At 42.2% G+C, this 23,284-nt stretch overlaps 1 protein-coding gene across 1 annotated transcript in view; it reads left to right on the top strand.

Annotated features, from left to right (window-relative positions):
- Positions 1-23,284, top strand: part of ZNF704 (zinc finger protein 704) — a 238,991-nt gene that overhangs the window by 179,979 nt on the left and 35,728 nt on the right. The window contains exons 3-4 of the mRNA XM_004479103.4: positions 1,497-1,600; positions 11,491-11,723. Coding sequence (XP_004479160.2) covers positions 1,497-1,600; positions 11,491-11,723 — 337 coding nt within the window. The remainder of the gene's footprint in view (positions 1-1,496; positions 1,601-11,490; positions 11,724-23,284) is intronic.

Here is a 23,284-nt window from a genome sequence, read left to right as displayed (position 1 = left end):
GCCATTTGATCTTTCTCCAATTTAGGAATCTCTCTTTCTACTGTGTGGTGAAGTGATGCCATGAAGTTTCCATCTCTAGGAGTTTACTGCCTTTACAAATTACACAGAACACCTGTGAATGAAAGCCCCAGTTGTCAAAGTGACACTTCATTTGTGGATATGGCTTATTAATCCTCTGTTGTGATTCTTGAACTACTCCCTAATTTGAAAATATTCATCTCACAGTAGGTGATATAATTTATCTGATGTCACTGTACTACATATATTTGTTTATTGAAATAAGCTCAAACAAGCTGATTCCAGTGCACAGTGATCATTATCTTGTGACCCTTTATTCTGGCCAAAATTAATGAACCAGAGCAAGTTCTTCATCTCGGTGAGTGACACCAAAGGCTCCTCACTTCAACAACACAGTACCTGCTCCTACGACTAACATTTCATGGGTGCAAAGAAGCTCTGAAGTTTAAACATCCCTAATTGTCTTCTTCTCTGGTCTCTTCCATCTCAGTAAATGGCTCCTAGCTACTAATCAAACAAAAAACCTGGGAGTCATCCTTGATTTCTCCCTTTTGTTCATCTTTCTTGCCCAGTGCATCAGCCTATCCTGCCAGTTCACCTTCCACCACCCCATCCTTGAACAAGCCATCATTTTCTCCCATCTGGATTCCTATAAATTATCTTCTGACAGGTCTCTCTGCTTCTATTCTGCCTTCCTGAAAAGCCATTCTCCATACAGCAGCAGGTAATTAAAAAAAAAAAACCAACCCACAATATTAATCATATTATGTCACTAGATCTGCTTAAAGCTTTTCTAGTGATTTCTCGTTCCTCTTAGAATAAAGCCAGAACACTCTGTCATGGCCATAGACCCCCATGTGACCAGCTCTGTACCCTCTCGTCATACTATTTGGTTGGTTTTTCAACATCTCAAGCTCATTTCTGCTGCCATGCTCAGCATGACTGCCTCCTCCTGCCCTTTCACATTTCAGCTCAGGTGACACATCCGCAAAGAAACATTTCCTGACCACCCTAAGTGCGTCCCACCCACAATGGCTATCATTTCAATGTGCTAAAATCCTCCATAGCACTGGCCACTATCCAAAATTATTTTGCTCTTTTTTTGTTTGTTTATTTACTGGTAATTGTGTTTCTCCCCCCATTAACCTCTAAGCTCCACGAGGGCAGGGACTTTGTTATTTGCCACTGTAGAACAGGGTTTGGCACTTTAGGACACTCAAAAAATAGTTGTTCAATGAATGAATGAGTGAATCCTTCTTTTCCTAATACTATATGATTTTTAAAATAAAATGTCGTTGTACTATGTCATTCATACATGAACATACATAAACAATACATTACAGTAAAATTGACTTCAGTTTCTTCATCTATTAAAGCTAACAAGACATTGGATTTTCATGAGACTAAGTTAAAGACATAATTATGGTACATGGCTTGGTGTAGTAAGCATGGTTAACAAATCACTCCCTGTTTTATAGGAAATCTTCAGAAGAACTTGACATGGACAAGGTGACTGCCGCAATGGTACTAACCAGCTTGTCAACCAGCCCTTTGGTCCGAAGTCCTCCAGTGCGGCCAAATGGTAAGCACGGGATATGGGGCTTATCAGGGGGGTCACTTGGCACACAAGAGCAGAGCCTCTCTCTTCAAGGAATCTCATTCTGATCAAACACAGTGGACAATTAATCCTTGTCCATTAGCAGAAGTAAGTGGAGATGCAAAAGAAATGGAGCTATCAGCTTCCTCCTCCTATTTCCAGAGACCCAGTACATCTCATCCATCCATCCATCCATCCATCCATCCATCCAGTCAACTCACATTTATTGAGCTCTATCACATTTTCTGCCTTTCCAGAACACGTCTCTACAATACTTGTTTTCCTTTTTTCCCTTGTAAATGGAGATAATTCTGATGAAGTTATTTTCCCCAGCTTTATTTCTGTTTCATGGGGAGGTAGTTGGATCAAAGAACTCAGAAAATACTTTTTAAAAAAAAATACTTTTTTTTAATCTCAGACTTCTTAATCAAATAAATTATTTAGTTCATTCATTCAATATATATTTGTCAGAGGCCAATTTATTTGTTTTGAATACTTCATTGAAAAACATCATCCATTCTCCCAAAAAGGATATAATCTCTTTAGAGAATTATAACTGTATTAATGGCTAGCATTTTTTGAGCACTGACTGCATGCCAAGCACTATGCTTGCTTTAACTCATGTAATCCTCACAACTCTATATGGTTATCACTATTTTATACATGAAGAAATTGAGGCATACAGGGATTAATTGGCTGGCAAACAGCAAAGCTGAAGTTCTACTCCTATCTTTCTGACTCCAGATCTACTCTCTTAACCATTATATAACATTGCCTCATAACATTCAATATGATAAATCAGGAGGGAAGGACGTAGGAACTGAAGCTGGAGAGATGGGCCAGGGATCTATCCTGAGGACCCATATATGCCTGGCTAGGAGTTTGGGCTTTATTCTGAAGCTGTGGGAAAGCTATTAAAGTAATTTAGGTACTGTAAAGTCAAGAGAAGGCTTACAAGCAAAAACAAGAGTGACAACAACAAAATACAGATGAGTGGCGAGAACTCTGATGGTCCCAGTAGGGATGAGTGGAACATATTTGAGAAATGTGACGGAGATAGACTTAATCGGACGTGGTGCTAGACATGAAGGATGAGGGAGAGGGTGTGTCAAGGGTGACTTCAGGCAGTTGGTGTGCTTCAGCTCAGGGAGACAGGAACAGAGGCAGAGGAACAGGTCCATGGTAAATGTTTGGGGCAAGGTTCCCCACTGCTGAAGAAGATGGGCCAGTTGGAAACATGTTGGGTATGCAGTGACGAGGATCATTCAAGGGGCACCGTCTGGTGGAGATGGGCGCAGCCTGAGAGAGAGAACTGGGCTGGCGCTGCAGCACTACGCGCCCGTGAGTAGGTGAGATCCCCCTGAACCAGCTGTGTAGACTTGGATGAGAAGAGAAGGGTATTGAGGAGGAAGGTGCAAGGCTCGCCATCGTGTAAGGGATTAGCAGATGACAAAGAGCCTGGGAAGAGGCTGAGGTGTGACTAGAGAGGTAGAGGCAAGTCAGGAGCGTGGGCGTCAGGGGAGCCAAGGGCAAGCACGTTGCCCGGAGAGACACCTGATGCTCTAGAAGGGCGAGCATGAAAAGGAGAGAGCGGGGGGCACGCGAGCACAGGCGGAGCTGCCGCCAGGTCTGCTTTTGGGCCACGCTGCCCGCTAGTGCCCACCGCTGCCGGGGCTGTGCAGGTGTTGACCTTCTTCCCCCAGAGACAGACAGACCTTCGTGATGCACTGCCCGGGGTGCTTGAAGATGGAAAGAAATGTATTCACCAAAAGCAATGAATGTGCCACAATGATGAAAGAGGTTGTTGGAGTGGGAGGAGGGGGGTGGGGTATATGGGAATCTCTTATATTTTTTAATGTAATATTTTTTTGTGATCTATGTATCTTTAAAAAAGGCAATTAATTTTTTAAAAAAATCTCCCAGAAAACAAAGTCAAATAAAAGACAATAAAATCATAAAATACTAATAATAATTTTTAAAAATAAACAGAAATAAAAAGAAAAAAAGAAAGAATTGTGATTCCTGTTGGGATAGAAACAAGCCCTTAAAGTTTACGCTAGGCAAGCGGGAGGCGACCCGAGGCTGGCCGAGGGGTGGCCCCGCGAGTGTGGGTCAGAGAGCCAGGCTATCTCCCGCACTGCGCCTGCGCGGCCCGGCCGGCATCCTCGCACCAGGCGCCACTCGGCTGTGACGCGGAGCTTCTGAAACGGGAAGGACAGTGTGTTCTCCTCCTTCCACTCCCTGTACTTGGATCTGCCGTGGAGGACTCTGGCGCCTCCAGACCTGCGCACGGGAGTCCATACGGCGCTTTTCCTGATGTCCCACTGCACTCTGATATAAACACCGACCCAGACTGAATGCGTTCTGTCATCACTTCTGCTTCCGACATCTCCCATTTCCGCTTCCCCTTTCCCCTCGCATATGTGCTGACTTAAACAATATGCTAGAAACCTCAAATTATTCCTTTTTTTTTCCGTTTTGGTTTTGGGCTGAAGATTCACTTTCGGTCTTTTGGATCTAGATTTCCAGTTAGTATGTGTTGTGGTATTAACAACACGAACAATGGGTTAACTTTGGAATAGGACTTGGTGTTTGGGGGAAGGAGAGGCACAAATCTTTATTATTTTTTGGATGAAATTTTTATTATATATTGAATATTATTGCTGCCGCACTGCAAAGCCGTAACAGATTTGATGCATTTTGAGGGCTGAATCACTCCCCACTTTGAGAGATGTCCTTAGCCAAGGCTGAAGTGGGAAAGGGGAGAGCCTCTGCCTCCACCAGCCCCACCCTAGCCTCGCCGCCTTTTGAAAGCAGGCAGTTTTCACTGTGGTGTGGGACACTACAGGGCTCTGTCCCCCAGCCAGCAGGGACCTCTGAAACTTTTTTCATGGCCTGACTTTTTTTTTTTTCCTTTTCCATACTGTGGTTTTTCTAAAAGATTTTCAGGACTTTTGTACTCTTCTCCTAGCTGTCAAAGCTCCACCACTTGATAAATTTTAATTTGGAGGTGCTGTTTGTAGGCACTTGCCATCCAGTGAAAGCCCAGCCCTCTGAGAAATCCCTGAGTGTTAAGAAAACGATGCTGGTCACCTCAGCTTCAGTATCTCCTATTTTTTTATTCTTAGCCCTCCACTGCCAATCTCAAAGTTTCCTGGCTTTTCCTTCTCCCTCTCACCCCTTTGCTTATCTGTGTAGTGATTTGGTGAGAGAAATTGTTGCTGCCCCATCCTCCCATCTCCTGCACCACTTATGAGTTTTGAGTGGTTATTGCAATAAAAGTACTTGATGCTGGCATTCCTCAAAAAAAAAAAAGAAAAAGAAGAAGAAGAAAAGGATGAAATTCTACATCAAGAAGGAGGTCCTTGGTGGCTTTTGGCAAGAACATTCATAGAGGAGTAACCATGGAGAAAGCTAGACTTCATATCACTGAAATGCAATTCATTGATACTACCTGAATGAAATTTGCCAACAATGGAAATCTTCGATCAAAAGCCAGCATGGTAATAAACGAGTTCAGCAAAGTGGCAGGATATAAGATCAACACACAAAAATCTGTCATGTTTCTGTACACTAGTTTTGAACAATCTGAGGAAGTAATCAGGAAAAAAAGTCTTACAGTAGTAACAAAAAGACTCAAATATCTAGAAATTAATTTAGCTAGGAATGTAAAGGACCTATATGCAGAAAACTATAAAACATGCTAAAAGAAATTAAAGAAGGGTGGCGGACTTGGCCCAGTGGTTAGGGCGTCCGTCTACCACATGGGAGGTCCGCAGTTCAAACCCCGGGGCCTCCTTGACCTGTGTATAGCTGGCCCATGCGCAGTGCTGATGCGCGCAAGGAGTGCCGTGCCTCGCAGGGGTGTCCCTGTGCTGCGCGCAAGGAGTGCGCCCCATAAGAAGAGCTGCCCAGCACGAAAGAAAGTGCAGCCTGCCCAGGAATGGTGCCGCACACACGGAGAACTGACACAACAAGATGACGCAACAAAAAGAAACACAGATTCCCGTGCTGCTGACAACAACAGAAGCGGACAAAGAAGAAGATGTAGCAAATAGACACAGAGAACAGACAGCCTGGGTGGGGGTTGGGGGAGAGAAATAAATAAATAAATAAATCTTAAAAAAAAAAAAAAGAAATTAAAGAAGACCAAACAAATGGAAAGATATTCCATCTAAATATCATGAAGATGTCAGTCCTACCCAAACTGATTTATAGATTCAATGCAGTGCTGTATTAGTCAGCCAAAGGGATGCCGATGCAAAGTACCAGATATCTGTTGGCTTTTATAAAGGGCATTTGGGGTAAAAGCTTACCGTTACAAGGCCCTAAAGAGTCCACCTCAGGGTTACTTCCTTACCAAAGTCTGTTCCCTGTGTTGAAGCAAGATGGCAGGTGACATCTGCGATGGTTCAACCTTCCTCTTCCTTCTTAAGGCTCAGTGGTCCCAGCTTCTTCCGATCTCAGCTGTACGCTGGCACAGGGTTCATATCCCTTCCTGGGGCCCGTTTCTTTCCCAGCTCAGCTGCTCTGTTCTCTTCACAGGTCAATTGTAAGCTATCGGGCAAATGGCTCTTTTCCCGGGCCACAGGATACTCTTCATGTCTATGGAGCTTCCTTCCTCTTTTCTCACATACCTGCTTCCATGTTCTTCTTGAGTGAGTGTCTGTTTATATGGCCCACCAAGGGGGCTGGGCTCAACCCTGCGTGCCCTAGTGGCCTGGTTGAATCAAAGCCCTAATCTTAACATACCCGAGTAAATGTAAACCCTCTGAATTTAATGCAGTCAAAGTGTGTCATGCCCAAAGGGACAAACCAGTTTACAGATATAATCTATATTCCTTTTTTGGAATTCGTAAATAATAAACTGCCACAATGCCAATTAAAATTCTAACAACCAGCTTCACAGAAATAGAAAAGGCAATTGCCTAATTTATTTGGAATGGAAAGGGCACCTGAATGGCCAAAAGCATCCTAAAAAAGAAGAGCACTGTGGGAGGACTTTCATGGTATGACCTGGGAAACATATTACAAAGTTACAGTGGTCAAAACAGTGTGGTTTTGGCTAGAGTGTATGGTATGTGAATATATCTCAATAAAACTGCTTAAAAAGTCAACAGCATGATGTTGGCATAAAGATAGATGCATCGATCAGTGGAAAAGAATTGAGAATCCAGAAATAAATCCTCATCTCTACAGCCAACTGGTTTTTGACAAACCTATCAAATCCATGTTAACAGGACAAAACAGTCTCTTCAACAAATGGTGCTAGGAGAACTGGATATGCATAACCAAAAGAATGAAAGAGGACCCCTATCTCAACTCCCTATACAAGAATCAACTCAAACTACATCAGAGACCTAGATATAAAGCCAGAACCATAAAAAACTAGAAGAAAATATCTTAAAGGAAACATCTTAAAGACCTTGTAGCAGGTGCTGGCTTTTTGGACATTACACACAAAGCATAAGCAACAACAAAAAAAATAGGTAAATGGGACCTCCTCAAAATTAAACACTTCTGCACCTCAAAGGACTTTGTAAAGAGAGTAAAAAGGCAGCCAACTCAGTGGGAGAAAATATTTGGAAATCACGTATCTGATAAGGGTTTATTATCCATGATATATAAAGAGATGCTACAATTCAACTATAAAAAAGACAAACAACCTGATTAAAAAATGGGCAAAAGAATTGAATAGACATTTGTCCGAAGAAGAAATACAAATGGCAGAGAAACACAAGAAAAAATATTCAACATCACTAGTAATTAGGGAAATGTCAAGACTAAAGTGAGGTATCATTTTATATCTATTAGAATGGCCACTATTAAAAAGTCAGAAAACTACAAGTGTTGGAGAAGATATGGAGAGATAGGAACACTTATTCACTGTTGTTGGGAACATAGAATGGTACAGCCAATGTGGAGGACTCTTTGGCTGTTCCTAAGGAAGTTGAATATAGATTTGCCAATGACCTGGCAATACCACTGAGAACTGAGAGCAGTGACACAAACAGACATCTGCACATCAATGTTCATAGCAGCATTATTCACAATTGCCAAAAGATGGAAACAACCCAGTTGTCCATCAGTGAATGAATAAACAAATGGTGATTGTATATAAATGATGGAATATTATGCAGCTGTAAGAGGAAATGAAGTCGTGAAGTTTATGACAACATGCATGAACCTGGAGGACATTATGTTGAGTGAAGCAAGTCAGACACAAAAGGACAAATCCTGTGTAATTGCACTATTATGAACTAAACATATTGCATAAACGCATGGTGTTAATAACTAGGATATACATCACCAAAAAATAGAATGAGGTTAGAGAATGGAAAGCTGATCATTAATCTGTGCAGAATTGGTAAAAAGGATGTTTGTAAGTCTTTGGAAATGAATAGAAATGGTAAAAGCATATAATGCTTGTAACTAGCAGTGCTATTATATGGGTATGACAGTGGCTGAAAGGGAAAGTCTAAGGTCATGTACATTACTAGAAGGAAAGCTAAAAAAGTAACATGGGACTGTATAACGTAGTGAAACCTAATGTAAAATATGAATATGAGTAATACTGTAGATATAAGACTTTTTCTTTGAAACTAAACAAATGTATGTTAATGTTACAAAATGTTAATATGAGGCAAAAATACAGCCAAAGCAAATTATGGACAGTAGTGTATAGTAATAATCTTAAAAATCTTCCATTAAGGGTTAAAAAAAAAAAGGAAATATACTAAGGGAAAGAAACTAGACATAAGATACCTCTTATTGATTGACTCCATCTACACAAAATATAAATACAAATAAACTAGGAAGATGGAAACAGAATAGTAGTTATATATGGCAGGGGAAGCATAGAAAGATTGAGAGGTGATGAGTTTTTTATTATTATTATTGGAATAATGAAAATTATTTATGTTTGAATGACGAATGCACAACTATGTTATTATACCAGATACCATTGATTGATTGTATGCTTTAGTAATATGTGTCAATAAAATTGATTTGTTTATTAAAAGAATAAAAAATAAAATGACTCAGTTAAAAAGAAAAACTGAGCTATGGTTGAAACATAACTTGATTGTAAGCACGGGGTGTTAAATTAGTTGAACACCCCATGAATCCTCATCAAAACTTACTCCAGTCCAATTGTAAGTGGGAAGAATGACCAAGATGCTGAAAATTCAAATCAATATCTTAAGTCAGCCATGCCCACCATCCTGATTCACCACAAGCAGGGTGAATCGACCTCTTTTTGTAGTACTGCTTAAGGTGCTCTTGAGAAAAGAGCCTGACTGTGCCTGACATCTCTTCTGGAGCCTCTTGGCAACCAGGCGTCCTGATTTACCTTCCACAGCTTGGCATAACTGCTGGAAAAAAAAAAAAAAAAGGAATGCAGTAACAGCAAAAATGAAGGCACTTCCAAAACATATTTCAGGAAAAATGAATTGCAAAATTTTATGGACAAATTATATTTTAAATATACTTATTTGCTTTCATTGATTTTAATATTTTAGTTGAGAGTAGTGTCAATATTCCTTTAAGGATTAGAATTATTAATAAAATAAACCTTTTTGCTTCTTCCAAGCAAACTTTTGTTAGGACAGTTATAAAGAAAGTAATTCAGTATTCATTTGTAGTTTAAAAAAAAACAAAAACTACCCAAGTGATAGTCCCATACTGTCTGATTTCTCTCATTTAGTCTGAAATAGAAAATAAATTCTTAGAGAAAATAATTTATAATAATAAGGCAGGTTTATTTGTTTTTGTTTGTTTTTTAGGAATAAAAGATTTTCTCCAGAATTATTGTATATCAGTGATTTGTGGAAACTGTTGGGATCCTTTTCTGTGCCTGAAAAGGCTAATTCTGTCAGGATTTGGTTCTGCGAAGAGGGTGAGATTCTAGCAGTGCCTGTCTGCATTCTTGCAAATACTTGTTTAAGATAAGGAGAGACTGCTCCCTAAGGAATATCAATGAGTTGATTCTGACTTTTTTTCTGAAAAATCCATTTCTGTATCACTTTGTCCTGATTAAATAGTATCTCTAAAGGAAATGTCATTCACAAGTCAATAAGCAAATTGAGATTTGGCGATGACATGAAGCAGTAACGAGAGTTGGTTCTCAAAATGAATTCAGTTCCTCATACTTAACATGATTACAAATCTGGCATGATGATCTTTATTTTCTTTTACAAGTGCTTGCTGCTGTTTATTTATAAGCCTCCTGGGCCTGCCAAGTGAGTTCACCACACACCGGGTAATCTTACCAAAGGCATGCATTAGGCGCCCCTCGAGTGTGCTGCATTGAATGGAGTGCTTTTTAAAATAATAGGCAGCCCAGGATCCATTGAATGCATCAGTGTTCAGTGCAAGCTTGAGGAAGTGAGAAGCTGGTTTGGTTGTGTTGATGCTGGCCAGGCGTGAGCGTGCTTAAATGACCACTGGATTCGAAGGAACCTTGCTTTAATGAGATGGGTAACTCACTTCTGCTATTTTCAACTTAAAACTTCACTCCTTTTAGTGGACTTTTTTTATTTGATATAGTTGAAGAATGCTGGAAATCTATAATTAGGAGAAGGTCTTCAAAAAGTTTTACCACAAATGCAAGTCTACCATTTGTCTTCACTTCATTACTAATTGCACTAGTCATTAACAGCATTTTTTAATGAGGCATTTGGAGAGTTTTCCTCCTTGTAGTGAGAATCTAGTTTTAATATATTCAAAAGTCACATAAATATGCAGGAGAAAGTACCCAAAAAGAATGTAGAATTGATACAAATGATAATTAAGATTGGGCATCTTGAAAGGTACAGCAAATCTTCAGTGATTGAGTCCCCCAAAGACATTCTAACTGGAGCAAAGAGCTCCCTGCTTTAGCAAACATTTCGTGATGTTTTCCACCATCAGTGGAAAGATAAAATTCAGCACAATTTTTTTAATAATTATTTCCAGTAAATTTGTATCTGATTCCAGCTTTGCAGGAGTGAATGGAGGATGTTTAGAACACAGGGCAGCACGCACTGAAGAACGGGGCCGACTGGCAGACGGGGGTTGAGTCTGGACCCTCCAAGAATTGCTTACTAGTCACGTGACCTTGGGCAAGTCACTAAACTTAGGTTCCTCATCTGTAAAGTGGGGATGATAATCTTTATGAGAGAGAGGCAAGTGGTCTGAGAAGTCATGAAATTGTCAGTGTGTATGAGCTTTATAACCCGTTTAACTCACAAAATGTAAGGCAATTATTTGTTAGAGTAAGCAGCATGGTAAATGGCTTGAAGAAACTATCCAGAAATTATCATTTCTCTAAAGTCTTAACTCTTAGACTAACTTGTTCTATAAATGTATTCCAAGGACCATACATCCCATGAGAAGTTTCTTTAAAAAAAAATTAAAATGGGAGGAGTAGGAGGAAACCTCTGTGACCAAACAACTCAGAGAAAAAACACACACACTATATTCCTATTTCCCTTTCTCTGAAATACTGCCATCCCCAAAGTTAGTGAATAAGCAAATCAGCTAATTCTTTTCCTTTTTTTTTAAATTTTTTTTATAGACTTTCCACGGTCATCCCAAGGGACTAGTTTTGCACCGTGCAGGGCATGTCAGAAAACTCTTCCTTAGAAAAACCCCAGTTATCACGTGGTTAAAGAGAACTAAATGTTGATAAACTGTAATGCCGTTCCCGCCCACTCCCCAGGTATGACTAGAAGAAACACTTACACAGCCAGCTGTTGCAGATTTTCGAGTGGGTGCAGGTGCTTTCAAAGAACAGCCTCGAGGCTCCCGAGAGGGTCGCCCGCGTCCCACTCTGACTCATGCCCTGGCCCGCCCAGCGGTTCGCGTACTGACGATGTGTTTGTGTGAATGAACAGAGGGCCTCAGCGGATCCTGGAAGGAGGGAGGATGCGTGCCTTCCAGCACCAGCAGCAGCGGCTACTGGAGCTGGAGCGCCCCCAGCGACCAGTCCAACCCGTCCACGCCCTCGCCGCCGCTGTCGGCCGACAGCTTCAAGCCCTTCCGCACCCCCGCGCAGCCCGACGACGGCATCGACGAGGCCGAGGCCAGCAACCTGCTCTTCGATGAGCCCATTCCCAGGAAGAGAAAGGTTGGTGTGTCCGCCGCGCGCGTTCCGGTCTCCGTGACGGTGCTGTCGGCCCCCTCGGCGAGGGCTGGTCCGAGCGTAGGGCACGCCCCCTGCTGATAACCAGAAACAGCCTTCCTTCCCCTTATTGGGCTTGGAAGTTTCAAAATAAATTAGATGCCATGACTGAAAAGAAATGAAAATGATTAAAATAGCTATATGTTCGTTCCTTCGAAGTACACATGCCTCTGGCTAGAAATCACTGAATTGGTGTGAAGGGGTTAAATGTAAGGTACCCTCGTTCAGAAGTTAAGAAAATTGGGCTCCTGGCTTTGGTAATTAAGTCATTGTCTTCCTGAGACTTAATTTTCTCACATGTAAAATGTAATTAATATCTTTTTTCATTTTTGCTTCAGTCAGCCCCAAAGGGTTGTTGGGGAGAATATTTTGCATCTCATTTTTATAAAGCTGGGTGTGAAATAGACATGAAACCTGAAGTATAAGCACACATACATACAAATATAAATTTACTAAATAAAAAGTGAAAAGGAGATCTAATTAATTGATTTAATAAATTAGTTGATTACACTTAATCCTTGCAGCAGTCCTGGACGGAAGTATTACTTTCCTACCGTGACATGAGGAATTTAAGGATCAGAGAGATTGTCCATTTAACTCACTCACGTCAAGCGAGAAAGGTCCAGAGCCACGATTCAAATTCAAGTCTGCCTAAGCCTAAAAATTCTTGTTCTTTTCATTCTCTTCATATACCTTTAGATTATGTTCACTCACAATTTTTCAAAAGCATGTCTGTTTCATCAAATAAAGTAATATTATCACTATATCTAGAAAAGATATATGAAAATCACCATGTTACTATGAAACTGTTCTTTTATACAGTTTTTTTTTAATGTGATATTGGAGCTTCATTATTAACTACTATCCCAAAAACCAAAACAAACCCCTGAAGACAGCAAGGTGAGACATTTTTCCCCCAAATCATTTCAAAGAAGAAACAAAGAGATGGCATCGATCCAACTCCCTGCAGCTCTCTTCATACCACTCAGCAAGTGTAACAGAGGAGCTTGCACAGGCCCTTTTTCTGGGTGTGCCCATGTGAATAGTCTCCAGCTCTTTTTACCCAGAGAACAGGGTGACCTTGTGTCTGCCTTTTCCAGAAGCAGTAGCATGAAGGGCTGCTGTTTCATACCCTCCTTTGGGAAGGACCTGGGGTTGCTTCAGCATCCTGTGGCTCCCCAGTAGTGTCTGGTCTATGCCTGGTAGGGAGAGAGGCCAGGCCTTGGATCAGAGGGGAGCCACAGGCAATCCAGCAGAGCATGCACTTGAAGCCTGGACCTGTTGCTTCAGGCTGCAGATACAGCCCTCAGCCACCTCTCTTTGCCTGGGGTCATCGGAGTGTGCATTCCTGACCCTACCAAGCATGGCCCAGTGTTGTGGTCAAGGACCTGTAAGCACAAGGAGACCCATCGCTTTTAAGGGACGCTGTCCAAAGCCTGTCACAGCCTGGCATTTCTAATGTAGCTGCTGAGCCAAAATTCACACTCTTGCATTACAATTAGGTTGCATTAGTGTATAGGCTTCAACTAATTTAGTGGACATTCAAGTACCCAAAGGGAAAGAAAACCTTCATTACAGAGTGGCAATTATTTGGAGACACAGACCCTGTCTCTGCAAGATGCTAGACAGAATGAATGGATGAATGAATTAAGAACTATGTTTATCTTGTTGCTTTATGACTTCTCCCTCTATTCAGACCCTGGATTTCTGCAGAATGAAGCTGTAGTCACTAATTTTTAACACTTATTAATCTGTAACATAGACCAAGCTGTTGCCTTGACCTTTTGAACTTAAAGTTACTTTGCATAGTGAGAGTAACAATAAAGTAAACCTCTAGCTGTTGGTTTGTTGATTTAAGTGAACCCAGCAGGCAGGATCCCTGGTGCCCTGAGAAGATATGGACCCTCTCTTCAAGGTATAGACGGTTGGGTGGGTGGAAACTGATGTGAAGAGAGGCAAGGGTAATTGTGAGTAGGCACAGAAGCCTTCCCAGAAGATATGACACCGAAACCGCACCCTGAGGGATGAGCAGGAGTCGGCCAGACAAGGAGACATGGCAAAGCATTTTAGGCAGGGGGATCGATGCCTGTAAAAGGCCAGAGGTAGCACCTTTGGGGAACGTGAAGAAGTTTGCTGTGAGTGCAGTACAGAATGAAGGAGACAGGGAGCAGGTAGGCTGGGAGCAACAGCACAGTGGGAATCTACCAACGGGCGTTCAAAGGAGAGGAATGTGGTCACACTGCGTCACGGAGACGATGCTTTCAAGCCGTATGGAGAATGGGTCACAGTAGAAGAGGGCTGGAGACGAGAAGGGACGTTCAGAAGTGGTGACTTTAGTGTAGGTGAGAGATAATGGTGGCCTAAAACATAAAGAAAGGCCCTGTGGGTAGGGGTGTTAGCCCTGATGTCACTGAGAAAATGGACAGTGAAATGGAAAACACTTTATTTAAACTCTGATAGCAAATTTTATCAATTATATTTGGAGTGAGACAGAGTAGGCTTTTAATAAATGCTCCTCTGCTTGTTATTAATCTGTGGTCTCTCCTGTTTTCATTTTTAAAGTCAGTCTATTAAGATCATCAGGATTGAACTGCTGAGTTCTGGTACTTGTGGCTTCTAATTCCATATTTCTCATGGGCCTTCATTTTGGTTCATGGGTGGGCCTGATAGTGATCATGTATGAACAGGCTGAAAAGTCCCAGAATCAGCAAAAACTTTCCCCAATAACCTGTCCAAGACTGTCCTTGGCCTGTGATTAGGCTAGTAGTGCTACTTCTTAGATACTTCCTCAGCTTGAATCTGCAATGATTAAATTACGTGTGAAGCTACTTCTCTATAGTGATTATAATACAGTTAATTTAGTGTTCTTGAAATCATATTCTAAAAGAATTCTAAGAGTTAATTTGCTTAAACTAGACATTGCATTCTAGTTGGTGGAGCGTTGTAAGTTCATTCTATCCTCCTCTCCAGTCGCTCAGATTCCTAATATCTATTTAAAGCCACGGGCAATTGTTATAGTGACATACTCTATGGGAATTGTTTGAGAACTTTCTAGATCAGTATTTTCCAAACCGCAGGTCTCAGCCCACTAGTGGGTTGCGCATCAATTCAATGAACTTTTCGATGAATAGAACAGAATAGAGTGCAGTGTACCTAGTAAGGGTAATTATTGTTTCTTGATACTTTCGTTGCATATGTCTAAGTGTGTACTGCAAGATATATTTCTTACTGTGGGTCATTGTCAAAATGTTTATTCTATATTGTAAAGAGATAACATGGTATGTGGCTCACTGAGGAATCCTGATTAGAAATCAAAAGACCCACGTTATATACTCAGCACTCCTACCCTGAGAACTCAAGAAAAGCACTTCACCTCTCTGATTATCGGTTTCTTCATCTGTAGTACAGGCAAACAGGATCATTACAACTCTGTTAGAACAATCATGATCATAAGTAGAAAGGGACTTACAAGACCCAAAACCCCACATCCTAGGTTGTGGTGACATTTTAATAAACATTTGGAATCTCTAAACAAAGGGTAGTACCCTCTATATGTGGCTATGAAGCAGTGTTACACAACTACCTCCTTATCGTTATCTCTTCTTCCCCTACCCCCAGACACTTCACTCTCACTTCTTATGGAGATCCATGCTTCACTTACGGAGAGGGAGAGAGTGTGAAGTACATTTGCAGGGAGAGACATTATCTCTTACTACCAGTAGTGAGGAAGAAACTAATCCTGATAATGCTGCTGACAGTAACTAATTTGCATATTCAGTCACAATTTATAGAATGCTTTTAAATGCACATTTCATTTAATCATAACAAAAATCTTTGACATATTATCCCCATTTTGCAGAAGAGGCTTGTAGAGGTTTATTTGCCCAAGATGCTTGGATTATAATATGGCAGTAATAGGGTCAGCTTAGCCAAAATAGCAAGAACTAAATTCTTACGGCACATGAGTTTGATGACGCCCTATCTTCCTATGCCCCCAGAGAAGAATAACATGGAGAGAAAATGGTCAGGCACAGCTCCATCCCAATAGGATGGAAAGGGATGCAGAGGATTCAAAATAAAACAGAGGGCAAAGAGAGGAACTCCAGGCTCTCTGCTGGGGGGCTAACTTCCAAAACCATCAGCTAAGGTAGTGAGAATGTGATAAGAAAAGCAAAAAGCTTCTTTCTCCCAGCTCTGTAGTTCAGCTGGGCAACTTAGTCAAGACGAGTTCAAGCAGAATTTTTCTTCTGGGAGATGAGATGGACTGATAATGCCAGCCAGTACTTTGGAACTCTGGGAAAGATGCAATTCCCAGCCATGACCAGAAGGTGGAGTGGTGACCCTAAATACAGCCATTCCAGGAGTCTCTGGGAAGAAAATGATTTCTATGAGAAGGCAGTTAACCATCAATTCCAGAAGGCCCCTAGAAAATCAAGAAGTGCTGATAAGTAAGTATTTACGTACTCTTTTCCATGTCAGCCTGCTAATTTCGGATTCTGTCCATCCCCAAACAGGCTAAAAGCATTCAGGCCCTAGAATTGTCATCCCAGCTCCAGGACTTCGGTGACCTTAAACTTTAAGTCTCAGTTTCCTCATCTGTATAATATAATGACGGCACCGTCCTGATGGGGTTGTGGTGAGGACTATAGGAGGGCCACGTACAATGCAGTAAATGCTAGCTGCTGACAGTATTCCTTTTTGCTCATTTGACACTGAACTGAATGGGGAATTTGAGCTGCGTGGGTGAGGAGAGCAGGGGTGCTTGCCTCAGTGCAGTGGGCATCTCAGTGCTGCCGTAGCTCAGGGCCACCCTGTGCTCCTCGGCCCCCTCAGCCACCCAGTGCTTATCTCAGGTCGATCAGCCAGGCCAGCCTACAAGGCACAGGGTGAGGACAGCGGGGGCTGTACTGGAAATTTCGGGCATAGGAGACTTGACTCAGGACTCTACATTTCGGAACAGTATCAGCAACTCAAAGGCAATTAATAAATCCCAGCCTTCATCACTTTTCAATTATCATATAGGTGTATTAGCCATGAGTAGGTTTGCCTGCGTATTGGGACGAACCTGAATTCAGAGAAGAAAGTTCTGAGTTAATATAAGGTGCTTCAGTAATTGTAGTTCAGTAGTAAACACTGAATTAGTCATTTGCTCTACTCTGCATTTTCAACCTCTCAGAACCAAAAAGCAGTGAATCACTAAATTGTGAATGCTCTAAAAACAAAACAAAACAAAACAAAAAAACCCATAACGCCCTCAGGAATAAGCATGTTGCAGCCCCGTCTCTCCACTGACTTCATCCCTAAGACACTAGTTGTGAGCAGAGAGCGCCTCCTGCAAGAAGCACTGCTGCTGCAGAAATAGACCCCTCTGTTAGAACTGCTGGGGAGGGCGGGGTGAGAAGAGCAGCTCTGTCACACTGCAGGGAGGGCACGGCGCTGACACAGCATCGCCAGCCAGAGCGAGGCAGCTGAAGGGCCTCACAGGATCAAGGGTAAGGAAGAGCCATATCTAGGCAGTTGAGGGGCAGGTTGCATGCAGTGTATAGGGTCCAGGATGCTGTGTTAGAGGAATGCTTGATCCTGCCTAGAAATGCACACAGGTCCCCAAAGAGGAGGTGCACTTTTAGAATCCACTGTCTGAGAAAATATATGATGTCTAGGGATTTCTGTCCATTCAGGAATGCTTTTGTTGCTGCAGTTATAGAAACCACTGTTAATCAACTTTATTTAGGTATCATTTCCTGAACCCTTTTTCAATATACAGCTCAGTGAGCTTTGACTAATGCCTATAACCGAGTAGCCACCACTTCAATCACGGTCACCATTCCTCTGGCCCCTTTGCAGTCCAGGGCAAATCCACCCCAAGCGGGCACCCACTGACTCAATTCTACAACTTTAAATTAATTTTGCCTGTTCTAGAACTTCAAGTAAATGGAGTCATACAGTGTGTACTCTTTTGCTGGAACTCTCACACATTGCTGGCGGGAAGGTAAATGGTACAACCATCTTGGAAAACAGTTTGGCAGTTTCTTATAAAGTTAAATATACACTTACCTGGGTGTATACCCAAGAGATAAGAAAGTACATGTCCACCAAAAGAATCATAGACCAGTGTTCATACTGTCCTTGTTCATAGTAGCCCCAAATCGGAAACAACCCAACAGGTAAGTGGATAAACATATTGTGGTATATTGTGGAATACTACTCCACAATCAAAAGGAACAAACTACTGGGGGATTCGAAACAATGGATGAATCTCAAAAACTATACTGAGACAAAGAAGCCACATGCAAAAGAGTATATTCTACGGCATTCCATTTACAAAACTCTTTGTCAGTATTATCACTTGCAGCACTTATAAACAGTACATAGAGGTGAGAGACGTTTAATCTATGCAAGGTATACATTTGAATTCACACATCACTTTGCATTAACCTCACACACCTTACAGATCCACAGACCACCTGCAGAAAACCACTAATCTAATTCAGTCCTCTCATCTTATCTTACCAATAAAGCCCCAGAGAGTTCGGAAGATATATTTGAGGCTGCTTTTCCTGATAAGGGGAAGAAACCAGAAGCCTTACCAGCTTCTAGGCATTACTGATTTACGTGAATACAGTGTTTCCCGGTATCGGTCTTTTGGTACCTGGTGGAGGTCTGAGTAGACCCCTTACCCCTCAAACTGCTGCTGAGCCTTCTGCCAAGGCATGTGGGTTCCTGTGATGCAGGCTGAGGAAACATGCTGAAAGCAGCAAACTCACCTGGGTAGAAGAATTGGGCCCTCTTTTTCTCTCAAGGACCCTATTCCTCTCTGCAGAGGCTTGAAAATATGAGCATCCACCGTCACCCCCAACTGTAGTACACACACAGACACACACACACAGGCCTCCCTGGTCATCTGATCATGGAAAACAAACCTGAGGATCTTCTCATTTGCCTCCAGGAAGGGACGCTGGTATTAACCCCAGTCCTCTGTGCAGTAATAAAGGCAGTAAAGCGATACTGGTATACCTCCTGGAATATCGCTTTGAACAGACGTATCCTTGGGCATGTAATATAATTTGAAACCATGCCCTGTTTCCACTATTGGAATTGTGGAAGTGACCTTCAGCAGTCATCTTGTCAGTCCAATGTATCAGTCAGGGTTCTGTTAGGACAATAGCAGTCACTCCATGTTTGCCAAGTATTAAACCATTTAAAAACAGGATCGAGGCTTGCCTTTGGAAAGGCTGACAGATGACCAAGGAAGCCTTGGCCAAAGGTCTCAGCCTATAGTCCCAAAGCAGTTGGGCTCTGAGATAGCCTGGGAGCTGCTATAAATCTCCAAGAGCTCTTTCCAACCATCATAGTGTACAACACCAAAGCCAGGTGATTCTAAAGAACCTTGTTTAGAAGCTGCTGCGAATCTCCCATTGCACATGCATGAGATTCCACAAGTTTACCTGGAACTACAGCACCTTCTGAGATTGTTGTGAGTGTTAAGTCAGATGAAATGCGTAGACGTCCCCAGCATGGGGCCAGGCACATGGTGGTTCTAAACCAACAGTGGTCTCCCGGTACCCCTCCTCTCCCCCCCTCAGCTGTTTTATATCAAGAAGATCATTCTGTGAGACTTGAAGTCACTGGCGACATTGGCTCTGGCATTTATTGAGAGTGATTTCCATTAGGATGAATTATCAGCTGGTACTCCATGCATTTGAGGCCGTTCCAGCTTTGTGAACATCTGCTAGAGCTGCGAGGAGGAGCCAAGGTTGAAATACAGATGGGCACGCTCAGACGTGGCCGCTGCAACTCTGCCAGCAGCTTTGCTTGGTTTGGCTTCCCATGGTGAGCCTGGACCCATACAGCAATCTGGGCGTTGTTTATTTAGCTATTTTTCCCTGTTCTCCTCCTCCCATGGCTTGCTTTCCTTTAGTGTAACAGGGAGTAGTCTGTTTGTAGACAGAAGGTTTGTTTCAATTGGAGGTAGTTAGGGAACTTTGAAAAGTACTTAACTACCATTTAAGGGACCTCATGCTTTGATGCAAAAACATCCTTTGCCGATGTAGGGAGAAGGTGAGATAATCCTGTTAGTATACTTACAGTCTCCAAAATTACTCAAGCAAGAATTGCAGGGTTACCTCCATTTTTAAATAAATAACTTATTAAAATTAAAAAGGGTCCTTTTAAAATTAGGAAATAAACATGGAAATAAGATGCCCCTCCCTAATTTTGCCACCATGCATCGATACATTTTATTTGCATTATATATTCCCCAAAAATAAAATAATATTTTTCATATTATTTTACAACCTACCTTTTCCCTATTTATAAACCAGGATCCTAGCCGGAAGCAGGTGGCACCCTCAATGGGGTAATTGAGAAGTGTTTAAGGAGGGAACCCTTTACAAAGTACAGACAGGGTTAGGGAAAATCCAGAGCCCAGAGGCAAAGAGCAGGAGGCCGTTACCTCCGCAAGCCTGAAGGGGCAAGTGAAGAAAGCAGTTTCCAGATCGCAGAGATTGCCAAAACTCTGGAAACACAGCACACAACGGAAGTAATAGCCTTTGGAGAAGAAATGTAGCCGCTGCCCATCTGTTGCCAGGCAGAAAGAGAGTCTGGGGGGAAATACCCTCCTGCCTTCTAGTCTCCTGCTGGTTCCTCCCATTGGCCAAACCCAACCAGAAGCAGCCGGCAGGGGAACCTGTCCATGCAGTCAAAAAGGTTGGCCTCCTGGGGCACCGAGCAGGCAGGAGAAGGGCATAAGCAGATCGAGGGCCGAGCCCTGACAGGTAAAGATGAAGTGGGGTAATAAACGTGACATGTGTTATTCAAAGGGAGTATCAAAAGGAAGAGGTAGAGGAGAAGGGCTGCATCTGTGAAAGGGTTTGGGGGGTGCCACCCCCCTGTAATTATGTTTCTGAGTCCACATGGGCAACCACCTTGCAAATCAACCAGAATTTTCTCTGGCTATTTATCCTAAGTGCAGTCCTGCAGAAAGGCCTTCCAATTGCTTAAGCTCATGAACCCAGGTCACTATAAATTAGACAAGAATTTTTCTGGAGCAGATTTTCCATTCTCCTCTGGTAAACTTAGACCTTCTTCAAGTAGTTACTAGTTCAGGGTATATAAGGTTGGAAAAGGAAGAAAGGATAGAGAGTAAAGAGAAAAACAGTCCTCTCTGTATGGACCTCCAACTGAGAAGTTAATTTGCAGTCAGGTAAGATCAACAAGTCCTAATCAGGCTGGGGAGTTTACTAAAATTCTAAAGAAAGATAATCTTTTTGACAAATGTTCTTTGAACATAGATCATTTTCTAAGTGAATTTCACAAAATGCTTAAATAAATTAAGATTTCTCAAATGTGTGTCACATTCTGTCAGTCCCAAAACACAGTTTCCCCAGAATTCAACACAATACTTACTGAGTCAGGTACTATGTGAGTCCTGGGATAGAGTGCTGAGCAAGAAGCCGTGGTTCCTACTCTCAAAGAGTGTTCTTAGCACAGCCAAACTCTCTAGCCTTAGCATGCCTCTAGAAAAATCAGCAAAAGGAAAAAAGGAAGAGGCAAAGGTAATCATGTCCATTGCCTAATTTTCTTTGGACAACAGACTTCTTTGGAACCCTCAGCAGAGCCCCCAAAGAAAGTCTGGGTATGATTGAGGTGATACTCAAGGATTGTAGTTGGTGGTTATATGAATTCCAAGGGACTCAGAATATTGGTCAGCCTCACTGTATTTGGGTGGGGGCGGGGGGGATTTCATTCCTCTATATCATCTCCTTTTAATAATGAATGATAACTAAGGAAAGGATATATCCATGACATTAATTTTTTTTAATCAGTCCCCAGCTTTACTACATATCAGTTTAAAAACGAATGCTTGGTGTATTCTTACACAGACTAGGAACAGCAGTCTATAAACAATACTTTTGATGGCTCAGAAGCACCTCTGTGATTATCATTTCCTAAAGCAGTCAGCAATTTGAGGACTTAAAAAATAATCCCTGTGATTCAGTAGAAATTTGAATTTATATGTTGTGTAATATCATTATAATAATATGTAATATTACATTAATCATGAGACCCTTTGTTTTACTGACTAATAGGTGGGAACCATCAGACACAAGATCAATCTTAAGACTTTTTTTGAATATTGCTCCCCCCACAATATGGAACTAACACCACATGCCCTGCCTGTCCCTTTCCCACCATCTAAAGCCGCAGTTTTCTTCTCAGGGCTCCTCAAACCTCCCACACAGCCTCCGCACTCTGCCCTCAGCTTTGACCTCACCTCCTACCTCCCTGAAAAATTAGAAGCATTCAGACAGGAATGCTTTTTTTCCACTCCACCAAATTGGCAAACTGATTTCATCTACATTCATGCATTCTGGCTTCCTTCTTTTTCCAACAAAGAACTGCCCTGCTTGACCAAGCCAATCCTCCCCTCTGCGCCATAGGCAGAAGGCAGAGCTCTTGCCCTGTGTAACCTGGGCCTGCCTCCCTTTCACCTGATGGCCCTATTTCTCACTTCACCCTAAACACACCACCCTTCTTTCCCACCCTCTGGTATGCCAAGTTCTTTCTCATCTTTAGTTCTGTGCTTTCACTCTTGCCTCTCTCTGGAAAACTCTAGCTCTTAGCATGGCTGACTCCTTCTCCAAACTTCAGGTGCCAACTCAAAAGTCACCTTCTAGAGACCTCATCTCATCTGAAATAGCCCCACACCACCCCCAGAGATCTTTGCCATATGAGAAACCATCATCATTTTTAGGATTTCTGTGTCTCCCTCACTAGAATTTAAATTCCTTTTCATTTTTTTCTCTCTATCCCCTCTCCGGGAAGATTCCTTGCTAAATAGTAAGTGCTTAACAAATATTTAGTTTAAGATTGGAAGAAGGTCATCAGCAAAATGGTTTTGAAAGAATCCAAAAAAATGTTTTGATCTATCATGACTCCATTTTCAAACAGATATTTGTACTCTCAGGTCCTATAATTTCCATTTGAGTCATTAATTCTCTTAAGTGCAAGATGTTTTCTATACTATAATTTCATCATTTGAAAAAAAATGGACAGAAGCTCTCATAGTGTGAGGATTTTTTTCATTAACATTGGCCGGTCCCCTCTTGATGTGGAGGAGGACTGGACATAACCATCCTGGGGTCCACAGGATGGAGGAATAGAGTATGGATTAGAGTGGACTTACTGATGTTCTGCTGGGGAACTATTGTGATTAGTAAGGGAAGAAATTGTAGTAGCGAAGTGGAGAAAGTGGCCACGGTAGCTGCTGATGGTCGGGAGAGGGAAGAAGAGATATGGTGTGGGGGCATTTTCAGGATTTGAAGTTGTCCTAGGTGGTGCTGCAGGGACAGATGCTGGATGTTGTGTGTCCTGCCGTGGCCCACTGGGTGGACTGGGGGAGAGTGTGGACTACAATGTGGACCACTGTCCATGTGGTGCAGCAGTGCTCCAGAATGTATTCACCAGGTGCAGTGGATGTGCCGTGATGATGGAAGAGGTTGTTGATG

Source organism: Dasypus novemcinctus, chromosome 14 (genome assembly GCF_030445035.2).
Source record: "Dasypus novemcinctus isolate mDasNov1 chromosome 14, mDasNov1.1.hap2, whole genome shotgun sequence".
Lineage (NCBI taxonomy): Eukaryota > Metazoa > Chordata > Mammalia > Cingulata > Dasypodidae > Dasypus > Dasypus novemcinctus.
This window is presented reverse-complemented; position numbering and strand designations above follow the sequence as displayed.